Source organism: Nannobrachium achirus, assembly GCF_963921795.1.
Source record: "Nannobrachium achirus genome assembly, chromosome: 1".
Taxonomy (NCBI): Eukaryota; Metazoa; Chordata; class Actinopteri; order Myctophiformes; family Myctophidae; genus Nannobrachium; species Nannobrachium achirus.
In genome coordinates, this window is record NC_137810.1 from 19,451,961 (window position 1) to 19,476,149 (window position 24,189).

Here is a 24,189-nt window from a genome sequence, read left to right on the forward strand (position 1 = left end):
GTGGTCTGAGCAGTTTGATCACGTGTCGGAATAGCCCAACTATATTTAGTGAATAAATCAGTTGCTACAAGGATATTCTGACAGGGGTCTGCTGGTCGCCCCAACGTGAGAAAATCAATCGCCACCACTTCTAGAGGGTAGGAAACTTCAAACGGCTGTAAAGGAGCCCTAGGCTCCATCCTAGTTTTCTGTAAGCCACAATTAACGCACCCCTGATGATAGCGACGTGCCTCCCCCTCCATGCCGTGCCAATAGAATCGTCTGCGGAGCTGTGCTAGAGTCCTATCCACACCAGCGTGCGCAGCGGCCACATGCATCTCTCTCCACGTCTCCTCCTGCCTGGAATTGGGACAAACAATCTGTAAGTATTCTTCTTGGGTATAAGGGTCAGTCACATGACGATACAATACCCCCCCTTCCACGCGCAGCCTCGTCCACTGCCGTAATAACTGGACCGCCCCTCTCGTCCAATTCCGCTTCTCCGTCAAGGTGGGGTGCGTGCCCCTCTCTACGCACCGCATCACCATTTGGATATCCTTGTCCTGTCTCTGCGCGCTCTGCCACTCACCAAGGCTGTTCGTGGCTGCAGGCGTCAGCTCCACCGCCGCAACTGTCGTAGGCTGTACGGGGAACCTGGACAAGGCATCAGCGTTAGCATTATTTTTTTCTGGGCGGTACTTGATATCGAACGTGAACGACGCCAGTTGCGCCGCCCAACGCTGCTCTATGGCTCCTAGTCGAGCTGTCTGGAGATGCGCCACCGGGTTATTGTCTGTGAAAATCGTGAAATGAGCTCCAGCCAAATAATCCTTAAACTTTTCCGTGACAGCCCATTTAAGAGCCAATAATTCTAGTTTAAAGGAACTATAATTAGCATCATTTTGTTCAGTGGGGTGCAAACTGCGGCTTGCATAAGCAATAACTCGTTCTCTCCCATCTTGCATTTGAGCCAACACAGCGCCCAGGCCTTGGTTACTCGCATCTGTATAAACCACAAAAGGTTGATCATAGTCCGCATACGCCAGTACAGGAGCTTGAGTGAGGGCACTCTTTAACGCATTAACCCTTAAGTGCTGTTCGGGTCATTTTGACCCGTTTTACATTTTCATTTGGAAAAAAAAGGTAGAAGTTAAAAATGTTTCCACCTGAAACTCACTGGCCTTAAAGATTCTTCTGAGATGAACATGTAAAAAAAATATTTTTGCACTACACCCATGCTACACCCCCCTCATATTTTTTGAACCTTAAGTGCTGTTCGGGTCATTTTGACCCGGAAGCACAGAAATACACAGTATTATGCCAAAACACAGACACACAGTCACCCCCACTTCTAACACCCCCCTTCCGAAGCCCCATTCCGAACCCTCCCCCCCTTCCTATAAGCATGAGCAATATTGCCCAGTATTAAATGAAGTAGTTTTTTTTACATGGATTTCAGCTAAATCAGTAAAAACGCCTAGCTCTTTCAGTGTTTAATGTGATATAGCAAAGCAGAAATGCAAACATTTACCAAATATATCATATGAATTGTTTGGTATTGAGTCAAAGTCAATGTATCATGATGATTTGTTAAGTTAAAATTTATATTAGTGTTGTTTTTTTTTAAACCAAATATCCACCGGGTCAAAATGACCCGAACAGAACGAAGGTGTAGTGAATCTGAACAGAACTTAAGGGTTAAATGAATTTTGACATTCAGTGGTCCACCTAATCAGCTGCTGTGAGGACTTATTATCAACGGAGATCCCAATTAACAGGTTATTTAGTGGCCGTGCAATGGCAGCAAAGCCCTCCACAAACCGGCGGTAATAACCTGCGAGGCCCAAGAACGCACGAACCTCCCGTACCGTCGTTGGAGTGGCCCACCCCCGGACTGCCACCAATTTGTCTGGGTCCGGCCGCACTCCTTCTCGGTCCACGACGTGGCCCAGAAACTTCACCTCACGTTGTAGCAGCTTACATTTGTCCAGGCGCAGTTTAAGCCCGTGTTTCCATAACCGCTGGAACACGCGATCCAGGTGCTGTAGATGAGAAGAGAAATCAGGGGAGTATATAATAATATCATCTAAATAAACTAATAAAGACTCGGCCACTTGGCCACTTAAACAGTGTTGCATAAGTCTCTGAAATGTGGCTGGCGCATTACACAGCCCAAAGGGCATTCGTTTAAACTCAAATAACCCCAAAGGGGTCGTAAAGGCAGTTTTTTCTTGATCCCGTGGATCCATGCTCACCTGCCAATATCCACTGGCTAAGTCAAGAGTCGAGAACCACTGGGCCTTAGTCAAGCTCGTCAACGTCTCTTCGATGCGCGGCAGGGGAAACGCGTCCTTGTGCGTTACTGCATTCAGCTTACGGTAGTCGACACAGAACCTCCAGCTGCCATCTTTTTTCTTCACCAGAACGATCGGCGCGGCCCACGGGCTACAGCTCTCAGTGATCACTCCCTTGTCCATCATGTCACTTAGCAAGATCTTCATCTCTTTATACATGGCGGGCGGCAGCGGCCGGTGTCGCTCACGTATAGGCGCAGCGTCAGCGGTATGGATCTGGTGTTGTACTGCCTCCGTCTGTCCAAAATCCTCGTCATGTACAGCAAACACCTTCTCCCACTTCGTCAGCATAGCCTGCAGTTCCTCTTGTTCCCCCTGGGGTAGATCAGTTCGATCGGCGAGCCCCTGGAGCTCCTGGGACAGAGTGCGCACGGGTCCGTCCTCCGTGGCACTCACCAGGGCGACCTCCACCAGGCCATCCGCAGACATGGACAGACTCAGGTCCCGGTCCCCCCGGACATCAGCATCCTGGACCGGATACAATTTCCCCAGCTTCTGGTACCGTCCCACGGTGACACTATAGGGAAAGGGATTACAGAGGCGAATAGGAACCCGCCCTCCCCGCACCGTGACCAAGGCGCGCGCCACCCCCAGCTGGTGCCTGTCCGTCAAGGCCTCCACTAACGCCTCGTAGTCAGTCCCTTGCGGGCCCCGGCGCGTGCGTCCCCATACAACCACTTCACTTTGAGCAGGTACTCGTATCTTCTGACGGCGACCAGGCCACACATAGCCCAAGGAGCCATCATCATTCGTCACCGTTTCAATGCGCTGGCAGGCAGCAAACGCATCTCTCCATAGAGAATTTGCTTGGCGCGGGGGAAAAGCAACCCTCCCAGGCCATTTGAACAGAGTACGCCAGCATGCACTTATTACATTCATGCCAATAATGAGCGGTTGCGTACAGTGTTCATCTTTAACAATGACGACCCCCCTCCCCGGGATTCGTACTCCCTCCAATTCTAGATCAAATACCGCATAATTAGTGTAGGGTATATCCAGCCCGTTTGCTGCCCGTAACTTAAAAACGAGCGGCCCCGTCCCTAAATCAGTTTGGGAAAAGTGTTCAGTAAATAAACTCTGTTGCATTAAAGTGACTTGTGACCCCGTATCAAGCAGCCCTTGTAATCGAACGCTCCCCATTAGCACATTAACTGTGGGACATTGCCCAATAAACACATCATTGGCCCTGGTTCGTAGCACAGATGACTCACCTCCTGTCGACTGGACCGCGGCGACAGGACAACTCAGTTTAACGGCGGCTGGCCGTTCGCACACCATCTAGCTATATGGCCCGGCTGGTTACACTGTCGACAGATGGGCCTGCCTTCCCTGTCCCATTCATTTCTCTGTGGTGGTGCATAACGGCGCGGCGGTGGCACGTAGGCTGGCTGTGGTGGCGGCGGCGCGGGGCGCACAGCTGGAGCGGCGGCTTGCATAAGCGGTCTCATTTCGTTCATCAATTCCTTCGTAAACCCCTTCATCTGTGTTTTGACATCCTCCATTATTTCTCGCTTCAGTTCCTCTCTCCAAGCAGAGGTCTGTGATGGCACAGGGACAGTTACTGGGTTAATAGCATGACAAACAATTTCAGTAGCTGGCGTACCTCCATGTTCCACGTCCAAGGTCAAGGCCTCCTGTCGTAGTGCGGCGAAGTCTTCGTCGGGATGACGTCGAGCATATATGCGCAGGGCTTGGCCAAGCGGGCCCTCAGCTAACCCCTGGAGAAACTGATCTCGGAGAACGGCATCGGAGGGGGCTGTAGCGGCATCGTATCGTCGCAACCCACAAAACAGTTCTCTCAATCTTAGAATGAACGCATTAACACTTTCCCCTGAGCGCTGTGTACAACTATAAAATTGTGAGCGTACTTTTGAGACAGGGACCGTTTCTTTATACACACTGTCTAAATAAGCAAACAGTTTTTCTACTGTGTCTCGATCTCCGTCATCCAATACATTGACCTGCCGTCTAGCCTCATCAGTTAAGGTTTGTAGTAAGATAGCAACTTTCTTTACCTCTGTGACATCTTGGGTGCTCAATAGCCCTCTAATCTGTACCCTCCATTCTCTATATTTCGTTTCGCCCTCCGTACCTTTAAACGTTGGCAGCCAGGGGGCGCCTGGGTAAACCGGCATCATCATCATTACGAACCACAAGTTTAAATCACACACAATTGTTCAATCTCTCCTTTATATTGCTCTGTACCCGATCCTGCCGACCCACGTCAAATGTAAGCGTGGCCAGACTCACATTAACAGCCAGAATAAACTGGTACTCTTTGTCAACACCTTACTTTCTTGGATTTGCAAATAAATAATTATAGTACACACCTTTTGATTCAAGTGTATTATTTCAGTATTATCATTAGCATTTCCATATATACTTATAAGACTTCCGACAACGCCACCTCTATAAAAGAGGAAAAGGAGATATATAATAATAACCCTTTTAAGACACACAGGTACGTTTTTCAGGTGTTCAGAGCAATATAAACCCAGGAGAGAAGGAGCCGGACACAGTATTTCCAAAGGTATAACAAGTTCTTTATTATCTAAAATACAGGGGCTTCTATACGCCATAAAACCATTCAAAACACAAATAAAACCCTAACACTCCTAAATAGCGCTTCTAACTAAAAAACCTAAAAACAACCAACAATAAGATCACAACCCGGGTAATTTCCTCCCTTTATCAATTCCCACCGCACAATTAAAGTGCGGGTGCAATATTCGCCACTTAGCAATTTAAGGCGTATATATAATAATATGAATATTGCAAATCATTAGCTCAAATAGGACGTGTGTTATATATATAATACTAATAGGCGCAGGCAGGTATAATAATAATAATTATGATAATAAGCAGGGTGAGTAGAAGACGTGTAGAGGGACACAGCAACTCTTCAGTAACATCTACGTCTCAGGCCTTCGTATCTGCGAACAAGGAAAATAGGCCAGTATCCTTGTATACTTTAACTTATTGGCATAACTCAGGTCAGTGGCTTGAAGAGACAAATGGTGCACAGATTCTCTACTCACACGGAGGCAGCCAATGGCTGCCTGTGCGGGTATTGCGCACGACACCACTGTCACCACTGCGACCCCTCTAGTCAGCTCGGATGGAGCGGCTCGTCTCGGCTCGCCTGGTCAGGATAGATGGTCCGCGGGAACTTCACCGGTTCTGCTGGGCCACCGTGTTGTCTGACTCACTGCGTTGCACTGTGGAGCTCACTCAAGTTCATCATCAATAGTTCTAGGTAGGGCTCACTGCTCATGCCCTCCTGTGTCTGTCCTCAGTCCCTCATAACACTGGTCACCTCTGCCTGTTCACCTGCCTCACACACACGTCCTCCTCCTTTCACGTTCAGTAACAGAGTGACAGAGTCCCACTTATAAAGGCCGCCCACTGCTCGACACCAGTCTCTCATTGGCCGGGCATGACATCACTCTTTTCCCATTGGCCGCGTAGCAGCCGCTCGTTATCCTATCAGTTCTTTCACACACACAGTTCCGGAAGAGGAGTTCATTCAAGTTCATTCAGGGAGAAATAGCGTTAGACACAGAACAACCACAAAATGTATAATAGGGGAAACAATAAGATAGTATTCAATTAAAGCAAAATAACAATAAAACACAGGAGTTTCCAAAGAAATACATTTTAACAAAAAAAAGAAATAACGCTGTCTTCCACCCCCTTACATATACTTTTCAACAGCTCTTGTGACATGTGTCATTTTGATATTATTGATCTGTAAGACTGTAACTAATACTAAACTAAAACAAGTTGTTTTTTTTAGCAGCAAAGTGCTGTAGTGATGCAAAGATACAATGATGACTGCAATGAATGACCAATGCAAAGGAGGGAGCTGTGTGTGTGTGTGTGTGTGTGTGTGTGTGTGTGTGTGTGTGTGTGTGTGTGTGTGTGTGTGTGTGTGTGTGTGTGTGTGTGTGTGTGTGTGTGTGTGTGTGTGTGTGTGTGTGTGTGTGTGTGTGTGTGCGTGCGTGCGTGCGTGCGTGCGTGCGTGCGTGCGTGCGTGCGTGCGTGCGTGCGTGCGTGTGAATGTGAGTTATAATTAGGTTAATTCTTAAGTATAATATATTTAAAAGAGCAACCCCAAATCACGTAACTCAATGATGTTGTAAAAGAAACCATCACTGGTTAAAAAGCTTTCAAGACTTACATGAGAATCGATTAAGACTCAGCTGTCAGTTATCTGGCCTAGCTTTCTCTTCTGATTTGATTCAGTGCTACAGCATGTAGAGGTAGTATATCAAATCAAAATAGATAAATATTTTATACACATCAATTGATTTCATTCATAATGCATGGGATTGTGATCTTCATGACGGGCAGCCTACAGTACCCAGGGTATACTGCAGAGGAAATGGGAACTTCTGAGAGTTTTTATTAGATGCATGCAGTGTTATATCACAGGCAAATTCCTTTTTCATGGAACTAAGGCAATGTTCTTTGTGTACAAATGTCTTTGTGGAGCAGAGGTATATAGTTTGTTTTGAAACACAGTAGGCCTATATGAATGCTTTAGGACAGTGTTTCTCAACCACTGTGCCTGGGGACCTTTGGTGTGCCCCTGAGAAGGGTCAAGTGTGCCCCTTGAAACTGCTTGAAAGCAGTATTATATTTATCATTTTCAAAATGATTTAAACTAGTGAAAACAGCCGATCTACAAGCACACAACGCCTCGCACCGCGAGGCGTTGTGTGCTTGTAGATCTGCTGTTTTCACTACTGTTGTGCGAAAGCCTTGTATAATGAAGCAGGGCTTTACTTTGCGAAGAAACTTAAGAATTTGAAACTTGGAGATACAAGGTTTCTTCCCGACAGTGACGATATTTACACCCCCGTATTATGTTGGTGTGCCCATGGATTCTTGGGACATCCATGGGAAAAGTGTGCCCATGCAGAAAAAAGGCTGAGAAACACTGCTTTAGGAACAAATGCAAAACACGTTCCAAGAATTACAGAATGCAATAGAATTACAATAGAACTAGCTCTCCAGTACTTAACGGCCCTGCAACTTCCTTTATATATCCACGTAGATGGGAGTGGCACGCCCATGCGATCGAAGTCTGTGTGACAGCCATACTGAACACTTTTGAGTTATTTGTACTTTACTTGAGTTTTTCCAATTTCCAATACTTTTACTTCTACTCTACTACATTTCAGATACTATTATTGTGCTTTTACTCCACTACAATTATTTGAAAACTTTAGTTACTAGTTACTTTACAGATAAAAATTATAATGTACTATAAAACATACATATAAACCACTTTAGCCCTATATTTACTTAGGCTGTTTGAAAATAGCCGATCGATATAAGCTCACAATTAAGGTGTCACGATGTGACGCCTTGTGAGCTTGTAGATCTGCTATTTTCAAACATTTTTTACTTCTACTTTTGGTGCTTTAAGTACATTTTGAATTCCGGACTCTTACTTGTAACAGTGCATTTATATGTATATTATATTGCAGTAATGATACCTGGAAGTGACTGGCCAACCTCATTCTCCTGGCTACTATCTCCTCACTGGCCCTTGGTGGCCCCGCCCCTCCATACAGATGCTTGTAACATGCTCATCCCAAGCCCCCAGAACGGCTTGTAAACATTGAAGCGGCCGCCCTACTGGCCAAAGCTGGAATTTCAGGCGGGGTGAAACATATATGCACGAGCATAAGAGCGCGCCGCTGGGGTCTACAATAGGGTTCAATGGACGTCGACGTCGTTCGTGACGTCATTACGTCTCGGCGTCAAACATTTTGGCCACTAGGTAGTGGCCAATTTCCCCCAGAATGCACCTGGATTAGCTACTTCCGCATGCTTCAAAACGCCACTGAGCACTTGCATTGAAATGATAGCTGGGGGCGGGGCTGGTCCGCTCTCTATTATATATATACTCTATGGCTCATCCTGATTGATGTTTAGCACAGAGGTGATAGCAAAAATGAGAGATGGCACAACTTCTGTTTACTCACTCGCATCTCATTGGTAGGCTAGTATGGACAGTTAGTTAGTTAATTAATTAAAAAATGTGTTCATTCTGAACATGGAAAGTTAGCATGCTGCAATAGATGCCAAACAACCAAACCTGACCGACTGATGATGAGTAGAAAAGAAAAGTGCCATCTTATAATGAGTATTAGTATTTGATGACCACAGAAAATTTGGTGACGCTTTTTTGTGAAATGCACATTAGGCTATTGAACGTTATTCATTAACTCATACATGTGCGTGGCAAATTGTACCAATAATACACAATTTAACTATTCTTCATCTACCGGTATGTGTATTATCCCACAATTCACATTAATATTCTAAGCCATGCCATGCTCAGCACAAGCTAATTAGGAATCATAGGATAATGTTGGGCACCTCTTTGGGAACTGAACTGATGGGTTATGCTGCATCATTTCCATATTTAGTAATGAAAAGCGAATAAATAATTCCCAATATTGTCCAGAGACAGATCCCAATGCATAAATCCAAATCTAGGCTGTAACTGCCGACTAAAGGCTACAGTCATTAAAGTAATATTTCAGCAATATTTCAGGGGGGAAGGATACATTATTATTTATGTAGGCCTATACATTTTGGAATCAGATGTGCAGGCTGATAAACAATTAATCATGCTGCACGGGTAGTAGTGTGCATGATACTGTATCTCCATGAATATGTCCTCATAAAAGTAGTATTTTTTTTTGTTTTGGAGGGGTGAAGTGGTTCTCCCCAAATGGCCATCAGATCAGATGGAGAGGGTGTCCTCCTCGCATTCTCAGTTACAGTGTGGTATGGCCACATACAGTAAAAGCTGCACTTAAGGGGATAGTTGGAAAGTAACCCTGTATGAATAATAGTAAGATAGATACTGTAGACAGACAGACATATACAGTAGATCGATAAAATGAGTAAAAAATCACACCTAGTGTGAAGTGAGCGCTGATCGGTTTTATTTGTGAGTTCTGCGTCATGCTGGCCAATCCCAGTGCGTCCTGCGAAGCTTGGCCAATGGGACCTGGGCGTACAACAAACTTTGAGCCTTTCATGCCAAGATGTAGGCCATATCTAGGCCAGATGTAGGCCACGCTTCACTTTTTTGGGGTCCGGACATTCTTGGGGGACCGGAGATTCTTTGTGAACCGGACAAAGCCAGATGTTGGAGCTTAGCTCCTTCCAGGAGCACTGCTCTAAAAATAAAAGTATAATAAATAGTATATAAAAATAAATAGTTTATAAGATATTAGATAATTGGCTGTGACCTCCACCCTGTGTCCTCCATACTACTGTACATACCACATGCGCAGTATAAGACGCAAGATGCAGAAAGTGATCGCTGACTCCTCTTATCCTGCTTGCTCCCTCTTCAATTCCCTCCCCTACATAAGGAGATTCAGATTGCAGAGTTTTAGGTGTGGGACATCTCACTTCAGGAATAGCACATATCCTGAGGCTGTTCGATACTTGAATTCTAATGCACAAGCACTTTTAGCAGTAGAGCAAGCATTAGCCAACAAGCACTTTAAAATCACACCCGTGTGAACTGAGCGGTGGTCGTGGAGGCTGTGCAACAGCACTACTGGGTGGGTGCAGCGGGGTTAGTGTGCTTTACAATGCTGTAGTTTCTTCACACACTCTAATTTATTTGACCCTAAAACATTCAGTTTGTTAATAATAATATAATAATAATACTTGACCACACATGCTGACCCACCCTTCTCCCCTGTGTGTGTGTGTGTGTGTGTGTGTGTGTGTGTGTGTGTGTGTGTGTGTGTGTGTGTGTGTGTGTGTGTGTGTGTGTGTGTGTGTGTGTGTGTGTGTGTGTGTGTGTGTGAGAACAACAGCGCCCCTCCCTTAACATGTGTGGTCAGAAAAGGTACTGCAGGCTTGAGGCTACATACACGGCCGGACGGCCGGACGGACGCATACACACACGGCCACGTATAGGAGACGGTGTGACCACCGCTCAAAAAGTAAGTACTGTAGGTAGGTAGTAGCTAGCACAAAGCAACAAGCACTTTAAACCGGAAGTTGCAGCACTGCGGCACTTCAGCACTTTATCATATTTACTAGTATGTATAAATGTGATAACTGTTTATTGCTGCTCTTATTTCACATAATGTATTTACTTGTGTGCGTTCTTTATGTCTGTGTTAAGAGCTGCACTGAGGCAACTGTGTTGACGTGGCAATAAAGTCTAGAAATTAAAATCAACAACCAGAACGCCACATCGGCTGCAGCCAGCACTTGAGGTATAGTTTATCCATAATGATTCAAATATATTTTGCACAAGTCGAGTTTATTTGTTTTTAAACCACATTTAAACCAAAGTACTGCACAATGAAGACAAGTCAAATAATTAAAAATATCATTAAATAAAAAAGTAAACTTAACACCGGCACAGGGTGTGTGAGGCAGGTATGCTGATATGTTACAAATATTACTAATGAGATTAGACCTCTTCCAGATGTGGAGGTCGACGACAGTATAAAGAGAGCAAGTACGTTTTTTTACCAGCTTAATAAAGCTGGTCAAGAAACTGAAGAAACACCCTGAGGAATTTGGGTGTTTCCTTCCAAAATGTGGACGTGCCCCTCAAATCTTATACAAAGTATAGGTGAACATTCATGCGAAAATTGCCAATCTAAGCTCACAACATCTCATCTCAATTTTAGTCTCTGTTGATGAGAGACATTTTTTGAAATAAGCAACACAACCAGAGAACTGCCTTGTGAGGACCTAGATGTGACATGCTTGGCTGGTTAAATCTTTCCGAAACATCAACACAGGTTGATAATCAAGAACACAGTCTGAAAGCAATCAGCACCATCAATATGCATGAAATTTCCATATATAACGACCCTGCCATCTGTGAGTGACATCAAGTTATTTTTGTCTCCGCCAGGCCAGACTTAAGGCCGAAGGCCATGCAGAGGCTATGTTTTCAGCCCTGTCTGTCCGTCCATCCATCTGTCTGTCCGTCTATCCGTCAGTTAGAAACTTTGCACGCACACACCCGGGAGGCCAAAGAAGAACCTCTGCCCTATTTCATATTCATATTCCATAAATGTAAGATTTCATAAGTTGGTGGGCCCTGGCCTGACGGAGACCTGCGCTCAGAGGAGTGCACTTTACTTGTCTGATTTTCTTTCTTCTGTGGTAGTACTTAACTATGAGCATTGTCATAGTTGATGAATTTAATATTCATATAGATGATCCCTTAGAAGGGCCAGTCTGGGACATCAATTCAGACTGTCTCACAACCACATTGCTCATTGCCATAAAGGAGAAACAGATGTTCAGAGAGCAAATCAACATCATTTGCATGACAAAAACAATTAAAACCAAACATTGCAAACATTATACAAATGCTCTTTTTATGCTCACCTCTTTTTGAGCGGTGGTCACGCCGCTCCTATACGTGGCCGTGTGTGTAGAGGTACGTGTGTGTATGTGGGTGGGTGGGTGCGTCCGTATGTAGCCTCAAGAATGTGGTGTAGCACACACACACGCACACACACACACACACACACACACACACACACACACACACACACACACACACACACACACACACACACACAAACAGGGGGGAAGGGGGGAGGGGGGGGGGGGGGGTAAACCACCGCTCAGTTCACACGGGTGTGATTTTATTATATGCATTACTATTCCACGCTCTGAATTTAACAGTCTCAATGATCCAGTACATCTATTTAGTATTAGTCAGCACAACAACATCCCACTTCTCCATGTAGTCACAACAACACTCCTCTACAGCCTCAGCATCAGCACACACATGCTCTCTGTGTTCTCAACCTTTTCAAGCAGCGACCCCCAAAATAATCATATTTTAGGCTTTACATTTTGTATAACACAGTTCTATTGTGAAAATAGCAGATCTGCATGCTCGTTGCGAGGCGCTGTGAGCATGTAGATCGGCTATTTTCACAATTTCTGCTTCTAATATCTATCTATAAATGCGACAAATCTCTGTCTGTTTGTTTGTAATCCGCGTATCTCGAGAACCGTTCGTCCCACCGGCTTCAGATTCGGCACGCGCGTTCCCCGCCGCCGCGCGGAGTGCAGTGCCAGGCCTCGACCCGACCCGACTCGCGGTTTTCCGAAACCGGCGCGAAACGTTCGGAATCTCCTTATGCGGAGCTGATTGTTGACATCAGGCTGTTCCGGAGGAAATCGGCGCAAGCGCTGAGTCATTGTGACATCACTTCATAAAAGGCTCTGACATCACGTACGCCACATGAGTCAACACAAAATCTCTGTGAATGTGTATGTATGTATGTAATCCGCGTATCTCGAGAACCCTTCTTCCCACCGGCACGCGCGTTCTCCAGATATGGGCATAAAGTCTGACATCAGAGTTTTCCGCAACCGGTACTGTGTGTGCAGAGATCTTCATATATGGGCATAAGTGGACAAAGACAAACAGATGGTCAAAACGGGTCCTATGACAACAGGTATATTGGGGTTTGCATTAAAGGGTGGGGCATTCATGGGGTTTGCATTAAAGGGTGGGGCATTCATTCCCTATTTCAAATTCGGCACGTGCGTTCCCCACCGCAGCAGGTAGTGCAGTGCTCGGCCTCAACCCGACCCGACCCACGATTGTTTGAAAAAGCGACAGAAATCTCATATATGGGCATAAAATGGACGCAGATAAACAGATATCTCCATATATGGCATATATGGGCATACAATGGATGCAGAATCACAAAGATCTCCATATACGGGCATAAAAGGGACACAGACAGACAGATACAGAGATCTCCATATATGGGCATAAAATGGATGCAGATAGACAGATATCTCCATATATGGGCATATATGGGCATAAAATGGACCCAGAACTATAACTGCAGTGATCTCCATATATGGACATAAAATGGACACCGACAGACAGATACAGATATCTCCATATATGGGCAAAAATGGACACAGGCAGACAAATGGTCAAAACGGGTCCTATGAAAACAGGTATAATGGGGTTTGCATTAAAGGGCGGGGCATTCATTCCCTATTTACATTGTTCCGAGTGGCCAGGTCGCCGACTAGACGCTGGGCCGCCCGAAGGGCGGCCCAGCTTCTAGTTTGTCAAATTGTCCATTGTTTAATTTGTCATTTTAGAGGTATTAAAAGGTCCTTAAATTGACACTTTAGAAATGTGCATATACCCTCTATCTATACACTTAAACCTTATGTTGGTTTGTTTACTGTTGAGTGAGAAAGCAATGTTGCACATTAAGTTAATCATCTGGGGACCCCCCCCAAAATAATTTGGTCTGTCTGTCTCTTCCATTGTTATAATCTTTGAATGTTTTCTCTGTTCTTTTCCCTTTTCCTCTACTTACGCACTTTTTCTATCTTTCTCTCAGCACATCTAATGTCATCTACAGTATTTAGATTTCTGGCTTATTCCTTCTATTCACATGTTTCCTTCTTTCCTCTGTCGACCAGTTTTACAACTTTGCAAAACAGTTTTGAATTGAGTAGGGCCTAATTGGGAACCATAGAAGCCTAGCAAGGCGAAGCGATTGATGTTTTTTTGGCCAATTGTTTCACTACAGGCAAGCACTGAACCAAAACATACCCACCCATCCGTACATTGCCTGTCAACTACTGATAGCAGCCAGTCTATGCGTTTGAGTAGCCTAGATATACTGTAAGAGAGTCATACTATTGTGACGAACGCACAAGGAACAATTTGTTCCTTGTGCGTTCGTCACAATAGGCTGCAGGCCAAATCAGTCACCAGGCAGGTCAGTCCATCAGGAATAGTTTCGAGCTTGTCTTCTCCTGCTATTGACTTTTAAAATATCGCTGTCTTTTGACCTCTGACACATAACATGCATATTTTAGCTTTTAACTTTGTATTTACATAATTGTATAATTGTATGAGTATTTGCCCTGTGTGTCTGATTTGCTAATCCAATTAAAATGTATTCTGCATTTCAACATCTCACAATAGACCAGACACATTCTGTCATTTCTAATGAAAACACAGCCTCAACACTTTCCTCTTTGGCTTGTGTTAACTGACCAATCTTCTGATGTGGAAGGTAGTAAAGGGGAAGACCACCCATTTTCAATATTGAAATATGTCATTAATATACCTTAGAGGAGTTGTGTGGAAATAGAAAAAAAGTTCCCCCCCTTCTGTGTTGCCTAGAACTGGAGGATTGATTTTGGGGTTTGTATTGTAAATTACAACTTGATGACATCACACATTGTACTTTACAATACAAACCCCAAAATCAATCCTCCAGTTCTAGGCAACACAGAAGGGGGAGAACATTTTTTTCTATTTCAACACAACTCCTCTAAGGTATATTAATGACACAGTTCAATATTGAAAATGGGTGGTCTTCCTCTTTAACAGTTTTATTCTACCACACCCGACTTTAGATACTGTAGCAGCTGTTAAATCTAAATCTAGAGGTCATATATCCTTGGATCAGTGAGAACATCTGCAGTTTTACAAGAAAGTTTAATGGGATTGAACACATAAGGTTCCAGGTTCACAGTTTAAGGTCTTACAATATGTTGGTAAACAATGAGAGAGCCAAGTGATGATTCAGATATAATAATGACAATAAACATCAAATGTTTCTTTCACACCGTTGACCGTCTCTTACTGTAAAACTGGTGCATTTTAATGTGTAAATCTTCAAGTGAATAAAGTCCTAAGTACCTTTTACTGACAAGGTTGAAGGTATCAGAACTATGCTCTCTGCTCCAATATCACTCAGTGATGTACCTTGCCCTTGACTGTATGACTTTAAGACAGTTTATGCCAATCTCTGTTATTGATCTCATAAATACAGTGGTTCACATGAAACCATCCTCGAGCCCCGTTGATGTTATAACTTCCACATTTCTCATAAATATGTTAGAAGTTGCCCCGTTCTATTATTAATAGCTCCCTATCTTTCAATTGTGTCCTTGATTATTTTAAGAGTACTTTTGTTCAGCCTCTTCCCCAAAAAAGCTTGGTCTTGACCCACCCAATTGTAATAATTATTACAGGCCAATTAAGCATTTACTAAATTGCCATTCATTTCAAAACTTCTGGAAAACTCTTCTCGCATCTGTGCCGGGAAGTGTATTCGCTCCTTCTGATATTTGAAAGTAGACAGGGCTACTGGTTGCAATTTAATTGCAATTAAAACAAACATGATATTTTATATAAGACCAGTAAGACTCCCTAATCGTGAGATAAGCGACCGTCAGGTCACATGTATGATTGACTACTTTTGACTATTTTCCCATATTTCTTTCCCGGCGGCGTGGGGGTCCGCGGGGGGCCCCGGCGGTGGCTGGGCCCCCTGCACCCCCCTGGGTGCCGGCCCCGTCTCTCCCGGACGCTGGGGGGCCGGGTTACACCTTTTTAGCGGGCTGCAGTGGCGGGGGTCCTCCACTTTTGCATCCGTTCTGGAGCACCAGGAGTCGGTGGTCCCCGGGAATTCCCCATGAGCAGCCCCGTTGGGGTGGTCATTTGGTCATCAGGCAAGGAGTGTGTGTGCAAAGTTTGGCATGGATAGGGGCAACGGTGGCGGAGATATGAGTAGGGCAAAAGTGTGACGTGACGTGACGTGACGTGACGTGACGTGACAGACTGACTGACTGACTGACTGACTGACTGACTGACTGACTGACTGACTGACTGACTGACTGACTGACTGACTGACTGACTGTCTGACTGTCTGTCTGTCTGTCTGACTGACTGACTGACGGACAGCCAATGGAGGTTTTGATAGTAACTGCGACCTGACGGTCGCAACAATATACAACTTGCTACTAAAATTGTATAGAACACTGCTACTAGCACATAAACCAGTAAGACTCCCTAATCGGGAGATAAGCGACCGTTGGTCGCTTATCTCCACAAAATAGGCCAAAAGTTTGTTTTAGCAAAATCATCCTGATGGTGGCGCTAGATGGGACAGATGCATTTTGATTACATGACTGTAGAGATACTGTGCGATTTGTGTGATTTTAGGGCAAAATCTGTAGGAGCAGTGTCGAAAAATGTGTTTAAAAAAATCGGCCTGAAGGTGGCGCTAAATGGGACAGATCCATGTCGATGAGATGAGTGTAGACATAGTGTGTACCGATTTGCGTGATTTCAGGGCAAAATCTGTAGGAGCAGTGTCCAAAAATGTGTTTTAAAAAATCGGCCTGAAGGTGGCGCTATATGGGACAGATCCATGTTGATGAGATGAGTGTAGACATACTGTGTAGCGATTTGCGTGATTTTAGGGCAAAGATTGTAGGAGCAGTGTCCAAAAATGTGTTTTAAAAAATCGGCCTGAAGGTGGCGCTATATGGGACAGATCCAAGTTGATGACATGAGTGTAGACATACTGTGTACCGATTTGCGTGATTTTAGGGCAAAAATTGTAGGAGCAGTGTCCAAAAATGTGTTTTGCAAGAATCTGGTGGCGCTAGAAGAGGGCCATGTGAGAAATGAGGGGTGGGGTCTCCGCGCCGCCGAGGCGGACGAATAGGTACCGGCCCCGGCTCTCCCGGTCGCTCCTAGCCCGAGTTAAGGCATTTTATGTGAGCTGCAGTGGAGGGGGTCCTCCACTGGGGGCGCCACCACTTTTGCATCCGTTCTGGAGCACCAGGAGTCGGTGGTCCCCGGGAATTCCCCGTGAGCAGCCCCGTTGGGGTGGTCATTTTTGCACATTTGGTAATTTTTTACACCTGGGGGTCCCCCAGGGACCCTGGAGCTCCGGGGGTCCTTGGAGGTTGTAGTTTGGCAGACAAGGAGTTTGTGTGGAAATTTTGGCATGGATCGGGGCAACGGTGGCGGAGATACGAGTAGGGGGAAAGTGTGACGTGTGACGAGTGACGTGACGTGACGTGACGGAAGGAAGGACAGACTGACGGCTGGTGGAGGTTTGGATAGTATGAGAGTGTAAAAGTAACTGCGACCTACGGTCGCAAAAAATCGCGCACACGTTTTTCTTATTTTTTAACGTGGGCATGTGCGTGCATGTTCATCATGCACGTGCACGATCTGCATGCACGCTGTGGTCCGTTCGCGATTACAAAAGACCCTTAATCTTAATTACATTCTTAATTACATTTGAGAGTTATTAACCCCTGTGCTTGGGAATGACTTGCCGGAGGCTTGCTAAATCATTTCCCTCTATCAATAGGCCTTTACATATTAAATATGTAAAGGCCTATTGATAATTTAAAACACATTTTGTTTTAATGCTGTTTGCTTCCCTTAATATTTTTGTACAAGCCTTGTCTGTTTTTCATCATCATTGTATAAAACATTTATAATCGGCTCTGTATGTATGAAGACGTAGCCCTGAAACGGCTGAGATTCTGGGAATGTATGTAGGTGTGTATGTTGGTGTGTGTGTGTATGTCGGTGTCTCATCATTAACAGCCAATGAGGGACCAGCATTCAGGGTGATGCCACTGATGATGTCAGTAGCGTTCTTGGTAATGTCTTCATTAACAGCCAATGAGGCCAGCAGCACACACCCCGTGGCACGCTCTGCTTGCGCACAAGTAGTCCATGTGTGGCCTGCTTGTACGTGAGGCACAAGTTGGCACCTCGACAGAGTGCAGTTCTAGTTATTATTATTATCATTATTATTATAATTTATGTATTGTCTATTTTCTTACCGGCCTACTCAGGAATGATAGTCGGGAACAACACATGTTGTTGCATGCTCCACCTGGTTAAGCAATACTGATAGCCAGGGACCCACAAGCCCAAAAGCCCAAGGAATAGGGTAGGACATGTGATTTTCTGCCGTACTTTTTATTTCTGTTTTATCTATTAGTTTGGTCATTAAGGTCCACAGAATGAGAGGCCGGAAACGTTGTGAAAAAAAGTTATGGCCATTTGTATATTCACTGTCCCATTGACTCCACTAGAAATATTTAAAAAATAAAATACATGTGCTTTAAGTAGCATGTGAGGGGTCAAACTAGGGGTTTTTCATGATTCTGAATCCATTTCAAGCATTTGTTTTGCATGAAAAACATTCCTTGGGTTAACTTTCAGCAGCCCAAAACTGTGAAAAGTGGAAAAAAGGTGATGACTCATCACTTTTCAAAGTAATTGGGGGGCCGAAATCTAGCCCAAGGATTGTTTTTCATGCAAAACAAATGCTTGCAATGGATTCAGGATCTTGAAAACCCCCCAGTTTGACCCCTCACATGCTAATTAAAGCAGACTTTTTTTCCTTTTTTAAATATTTCTAGTGGAGTCAATGGGACAGTGAATATACAGATGGCCATAACTTTCTTTCGCGATGTTTCCAGCAGAGCAGGCCTCTCATTCTGTGGACCTTAATGACCAAACTAATAGATAAAACAGAAATAAAAAGTACAGCAGAAAATCACGTCCCCTCCCATTTTGGTGACTGGGTCCCCGGCTATGACCCGTTGTACCTGTTGTACCCATTGTCAGAGTACCCGTTGTACCCATCTGTGTGTCTTCATACCTTTTATTTCCATACATGGAGATCTCTTGTCTGTATGTCTGCCTGTGTCCCTTTTATACCCATATATGGATATATCTGATGTCATCAGTACATCAGTATATACCCATACATGGGCATGGCCCATGTATGGTTCCCTCAGGTTTCCCTCAGGTTTAGTACTGTATGCGTGTTGCTTATGGACTGAAAAACAAGTACTAAAGAACTAAAATATTTTGGCAAGAAATTATACGCTCAATGCATTCATTTTCCTTTGATCCACTGCTTACTGCAGCTACAGTAAGTGGTATGATCAGGGGTGGATTAATAACTGTACATAATTGGAAATAGTTTTTTGCATCTGGGAGAATGATTACTAATTAATTCTGAATACTTCTCAATTAGCCATGCAATTAGCTGTGCAATTACTAGAAATAGTACAACACATAAGTGAATTCTGTGGACAATGTGACAATGTGTGGCATTGTTTGACACATCAGTGATCATTAATTAGTCATCATTCATATTTAAGAAGACACACACACACACACACACACACACACACACACACACACACACACACACACACACACACACACACACACACACACACACACACACTCGTGCCTAAAAGCAAAAGTGAAACTGATATACCTTGCATTTATTATGCTTACACTCCAGAAATAGGCCCCACAGCTATTGCTGGTAAATGGATACTGTAAATGTCTGACTTGTTGTTACTCCTGTATGACTGTGGCTCTTTCCCCGCCTGTGGCATAACTGGAACAAACACAATATGAAAAAGAAAAGAAAAAAAAAAGGGGAAATACAATGTGGAAACAATGACCATTGCGGTACTGTACTGTACATCTGCTGGCTACTGTTCACCTTGGGAGTGACGGCCACTCTGACGCAGACGCACTTTAACAAGCCGCTATCATCCATCTGTGCCCATGGTGGCGGCCATTGGCGCTGACAACCTCCATTCATCAGTGGCGACAGGTTACAGCTCTGCTGAACACAGAAGGAGCGAGAGAGGGGGGAGGGTGGGTAGACGCAAGCCTCTGATGAAGAGGAAGATAGAGCCGGGCCAGGCGGCAGGCAGGGCCTTTTACCACCGCAACAGTTGACAGGCTCAACGCTGCTGCTCTGAGATGTCAGCAGCTATACCGGGGTCTACCGGTGTGAGTGCCCTGCTCTCACACTTTGATGATTATTCAGCAGATCTTCTAAGGTACCTCAGGGACAGAACCACCAACAACAGCTCGGATGGTAGGGTAAGGACGAGATCAGTGTTTGAAATGTATTGTTTCTGTGGCTTAAAAAAAATCAAACAGGGCCGACTTTGTTGCAAGTGCGCACAGCATAAAGATTTGCTGGGGGAAAAAAAAATCATTATTGCATTGTAGGCTATGCAATGGAACACCCAGGAAGAAACAACAAAGGAACATTTTGATCAGGTATTGTGATCAGATATAGTAAGGTAAACAAATCTCTCATCATCTGTTTTAAGTCCGCGTTCCAGGCACCGCTGGGTTGGACAGGCTTCTCGCTATGGCTTTCTTCCACCGGGAACGGTCCATGGCCACCTCATGGTCGATGCCGAGTGCCCTCATGTGTTCATGCCTGACGAAGACCCACTGCGGGTCGAAACGTTGCCAATAAATGACTCCCTGGGAGCTTAAGACGGTGTGCAGGCCTCCTCCTTCATTGCTCTGTACGTATTTTTGCTCAGCACCCGGAAGGTTTTTTGTAAGATGTGCGTGCGTTTTTGACTTCCGATGCCGAGTGCCCTCATGTCAGCCACCACAGTCGTCTGCCAGGTCTTCTTAGGCCGGCCACTGGGTCTTGTCCCCTCTACGTTAAACGACATAACTTTCTTCACCCAAACCATTCTCTTCCTTCCTCACTACGTGTCCGTACCATCGCAGTCTGCCTCTCCTCACCACATCCGCAATAGCCTCCATCTGTCTCAGCTCTGCACTGGTCTTTCTGTCCCTCAGTGACACGCCACACATCCATCTAATCATCCTCAGCTTGTCTTCATGCTCCACCCTCAGGGCCCATGTCTCACTTCCATATGTCATGCCACCCACTTCTCACCCTTGTGGTCACCGCTAGGTCCACCCCCCCATCAGCGTTCAGCATGTCTCCCAGGTAGCAGAAACTGTTCACCACCGCATACGTCTCCCCGTCCACTACAAGCCCCTCTTGCTCGGCTGCACCTGGTTGTGGGACTTCTCCCCTGCACCGCTTGCACTGGAATGTTGCACTTGCCGCTTGCAGGCTGCCTTTTACCCCACTGCATCTCCGATGGACCTATTTCTATCCACTTAATGTAATATATATCACAATCTTCATTCATGTTGAGGTGTCCTTACAGAACCCACCACTGTGCTATGTATGAGTCACTTAACTGGTTAATCCTCAATTCCAGAAGACACTCTCGCTGGCTTCTGTTTGTTTTTAAATGCATACACTTTAACTATCCACTATCTGAAACAATATTTATTTACGCCCCTTCAGCTCACCATACAATTTACGACAGACTAAGTAATCCCTATTTCATTGTCCCCACCAAAATCAGTAAAGAAGTTGGTCGAGGTGCTTTCAAATTTAAAGCCCCAAATGATTCGAACAGCTCCCTTAGATCCATTACCTCTTTTAATATCTTTAAAGAATCCATCTTTACTCATCTTCAAATATCCTGTTCCTGCTTCTAATTGCCCCTGATCGTTAACTTCTTCTAAAATTCATCCTGTGAATCATATTGTGCTTGTCTGTATTATTTGTATTTGTAAGGGTATGGCTTATGCTTGCTACTGTATGTACATGTATGTCCTGCTCATTTAGCTTTCATGGATACTGTACATTAATGCATGTCTGTTACTCTGCGTGGGTGATCAGGTGGGTGGGAGCGGCCAGTTTTGGGAGAGCTTTTGTTTGTTTTCGTCAAATGTCTTTGTTGAATATGCATGGATGTATTTGTTGTATTGTTCTGTCCGTTGTATTTTCTGTATTTTTGTAATGGGGACCCTCTCAAAAATAAGATGATATCCTTTCAATAAAGGTCATAATAATAATAATTATTATAATGTAGTGAAGTTTACATCACCAGTGATGCTTTTGGAGAACAGCACCTTTCAAATTGTGCACACGGGCAGCCAGGGGGCTGCCTGCCACATCACTAAGACTTAAACTGAAGCGGTAAAGATTGTGCCCTTCGCGATTCACCAAACAATCATGGCAATCTAACAATCTATCCCTGATGGAGGCCTACAAAGCCAGAAGTGAACACATCTGAATCGGATCAAAGGGCTCATTAACATTTTTATTCACGCCCCATCACTTTGTTGCAACCCAATTATATTACAGCTAAATGTTTAGTCAGTCAGAAGGGAGGGAAATCGTGCCTTCGCTTCATATGGATCCTAGCTTCATTTCACTTCACATTAGCCAGTAGTACCGTACTGTACTGGATGAGCAATGCAATTGCTAAATCTGCTCATAATCTTTCCCCAACCTGAATTAAGAGGTGTGGGAATATGGTGCCATTTACATAGACAAATGAAACACAATGACAATGGACTAATTTAAATGTGTAGCAGTAGGGAGCAGGGGCACAGATGGTGGTTGCTACAGGGAGGATAGTCAGGATACCCCCCCCCCCCACACCACACACACACACACACACTCACACTCACACTCACACTTTTCGTCTATGTTTTCTATTTTATAGTGTACGTCAAAGGGGCTCTGATCAGGCTGAAACTGCGCCCAAATTTGGATATGACTAACGTCTAAGCTGAGTGCTTGTGGCTTTTATTATCATTTTGCACACAATACCTTGCTACAAATCAAATCATGCAAAGCTTAGACCAAACTAAAGGCTCACAGGACACAACCTCCAGGGGCAATAGATCCACGGCATTATTAAACCTGTCTTGTTACAGAAATGCAGAACAATTGTATTAGCAACACAAAGGGTTAAAAGATAATTCTATTATCTTATACCTCTCGAAAAAGTCACTTGAGCATGAACATTCCCTCCGGCTACCACCCACTCCCATTGCATGGTGTATTAGTCAGCAGCCAGTGCCAGTCAGCTCAGCTTTATGGAGTACCTGTCTCATTTTTAGTGTGCTGGTTCTTAATTGCTTACCAGTCCTTGTGCCAAACATAGCCTACTTATTTAATTGCATGGTGCTTCATTTGTTTTACGGAAAGCAGTCAAGTTGGCCTCTGTTCAGTCTATGTCAAATTCCATTCAACGTTTGCAACAGTGAGTGATGCCACTCATCATTGTTAGCTTTATAATATGTCAGTCTGAGGAGAGGCTGATAACTATTGTAACTCCAAAAACAGCCCAAAAAACATGTCATCAATATAATATAACCACTGAAATCAGGAGAAACCTGGTACCATAGCAGGACAGAGACAGATCAGGCAGGCCTGTAATGGAGCATAGTGATAATAGCTTGTAATAGTGGAAGTGCATGACTTGGTTTTAAGATTATGATTCCAAGACAGCTACTTAAACCAGTCACTGCATGCGGCCCCACACAACAGTGGTTGCTGATCGAAGTGTGCAGGAGGGGGTTCAGGACAGGGCTGGATCATATCTAGCAGGTAGGGGATGAATGGCAATCCCCTACCTGCTGGATATGATCCTGCCATACACCTCTTTCATGGTCACCTTAGGTCATTAGCAGTGGTTATAATTGTACTGTATGCGAGCAGCTACCAGAAGCCAGAAGAATAAGAAGTGTGTAGTCGCCTCTTGCTTCAAGTTGTCCATCATTGTTCTGCTGCTGAAAAAGTCAATGTAACATTGTTACATGATTGTAAGTTCTCTCAATGGGAACTCTACTCCCATTGAGAGAAAACGCTTTAAGAAGCATGTTAAGGAGCTAATAGTCACATAACTGTGTGGCCATGCACAGCTCAAACGTTGTGATCATTTCACAGACAACACGACAATGAGGCCTAAACACTGACAACGATGAAGTCGACAACCTGACAATGTGGTGCAAGGAGAACAACCTCTCTCAACGTTGACAAGACCAAGAAGCTGATCATGGACTACAGGAGGAGAGGAGGGGATTTGGATTTCATCTACGTCTCATGGTCTCTACTTGGGCTCGTTACTCCAAGAAAGTAAAGTTTCAACTTGAAGTTAAACAATACTATTTATTCTGTTTTATGTTTTTGTTCATTGCTGAGCACCACTAGGATGTGATCTTTCACATGCTGGAATCTCTGTTAATATGAAATGCATGCAACATGCTACAGCTACTGATCAGTGACAAATCAAAACACGGAAATAATTTGTTGTTGTCTCCACCAGCCGAGGCAAGGGGGAGAGTCAGTTTTAG

At 44.5% G+C, this 24,189-nt stretch overlaps 1 protein-coding gene across 1 annotated transcript; it reads right to left on the reverse strand.

The window, feature by feature from the left end:
* Positions 1 to 972: 972 nt before the first annotated feature.
* LOC308286562 (uncharacterized protein) lies at positions 973 to 20,901 on the reverse strand (the record flags this gene model as incomplete). The annotated part of the gene is made up of 5 exons (XM_080727636.1): positions 973 to 982; positions 1,708 to 2,021; positions 2,235 to 3,101; positions 19,703 to 19,828; positions 20,761 to 20,901. 5 exons carry the CDS (start codon positions 20,899 to 20,901, stop codon positions 973 to 975), a joined length of 1,458 nt encoding a protein of 485 aa, XP_080583762.1.
* Between the last annotated feature and the right edge of the window lie 3,288 nt (positions 20,902 to 24,189).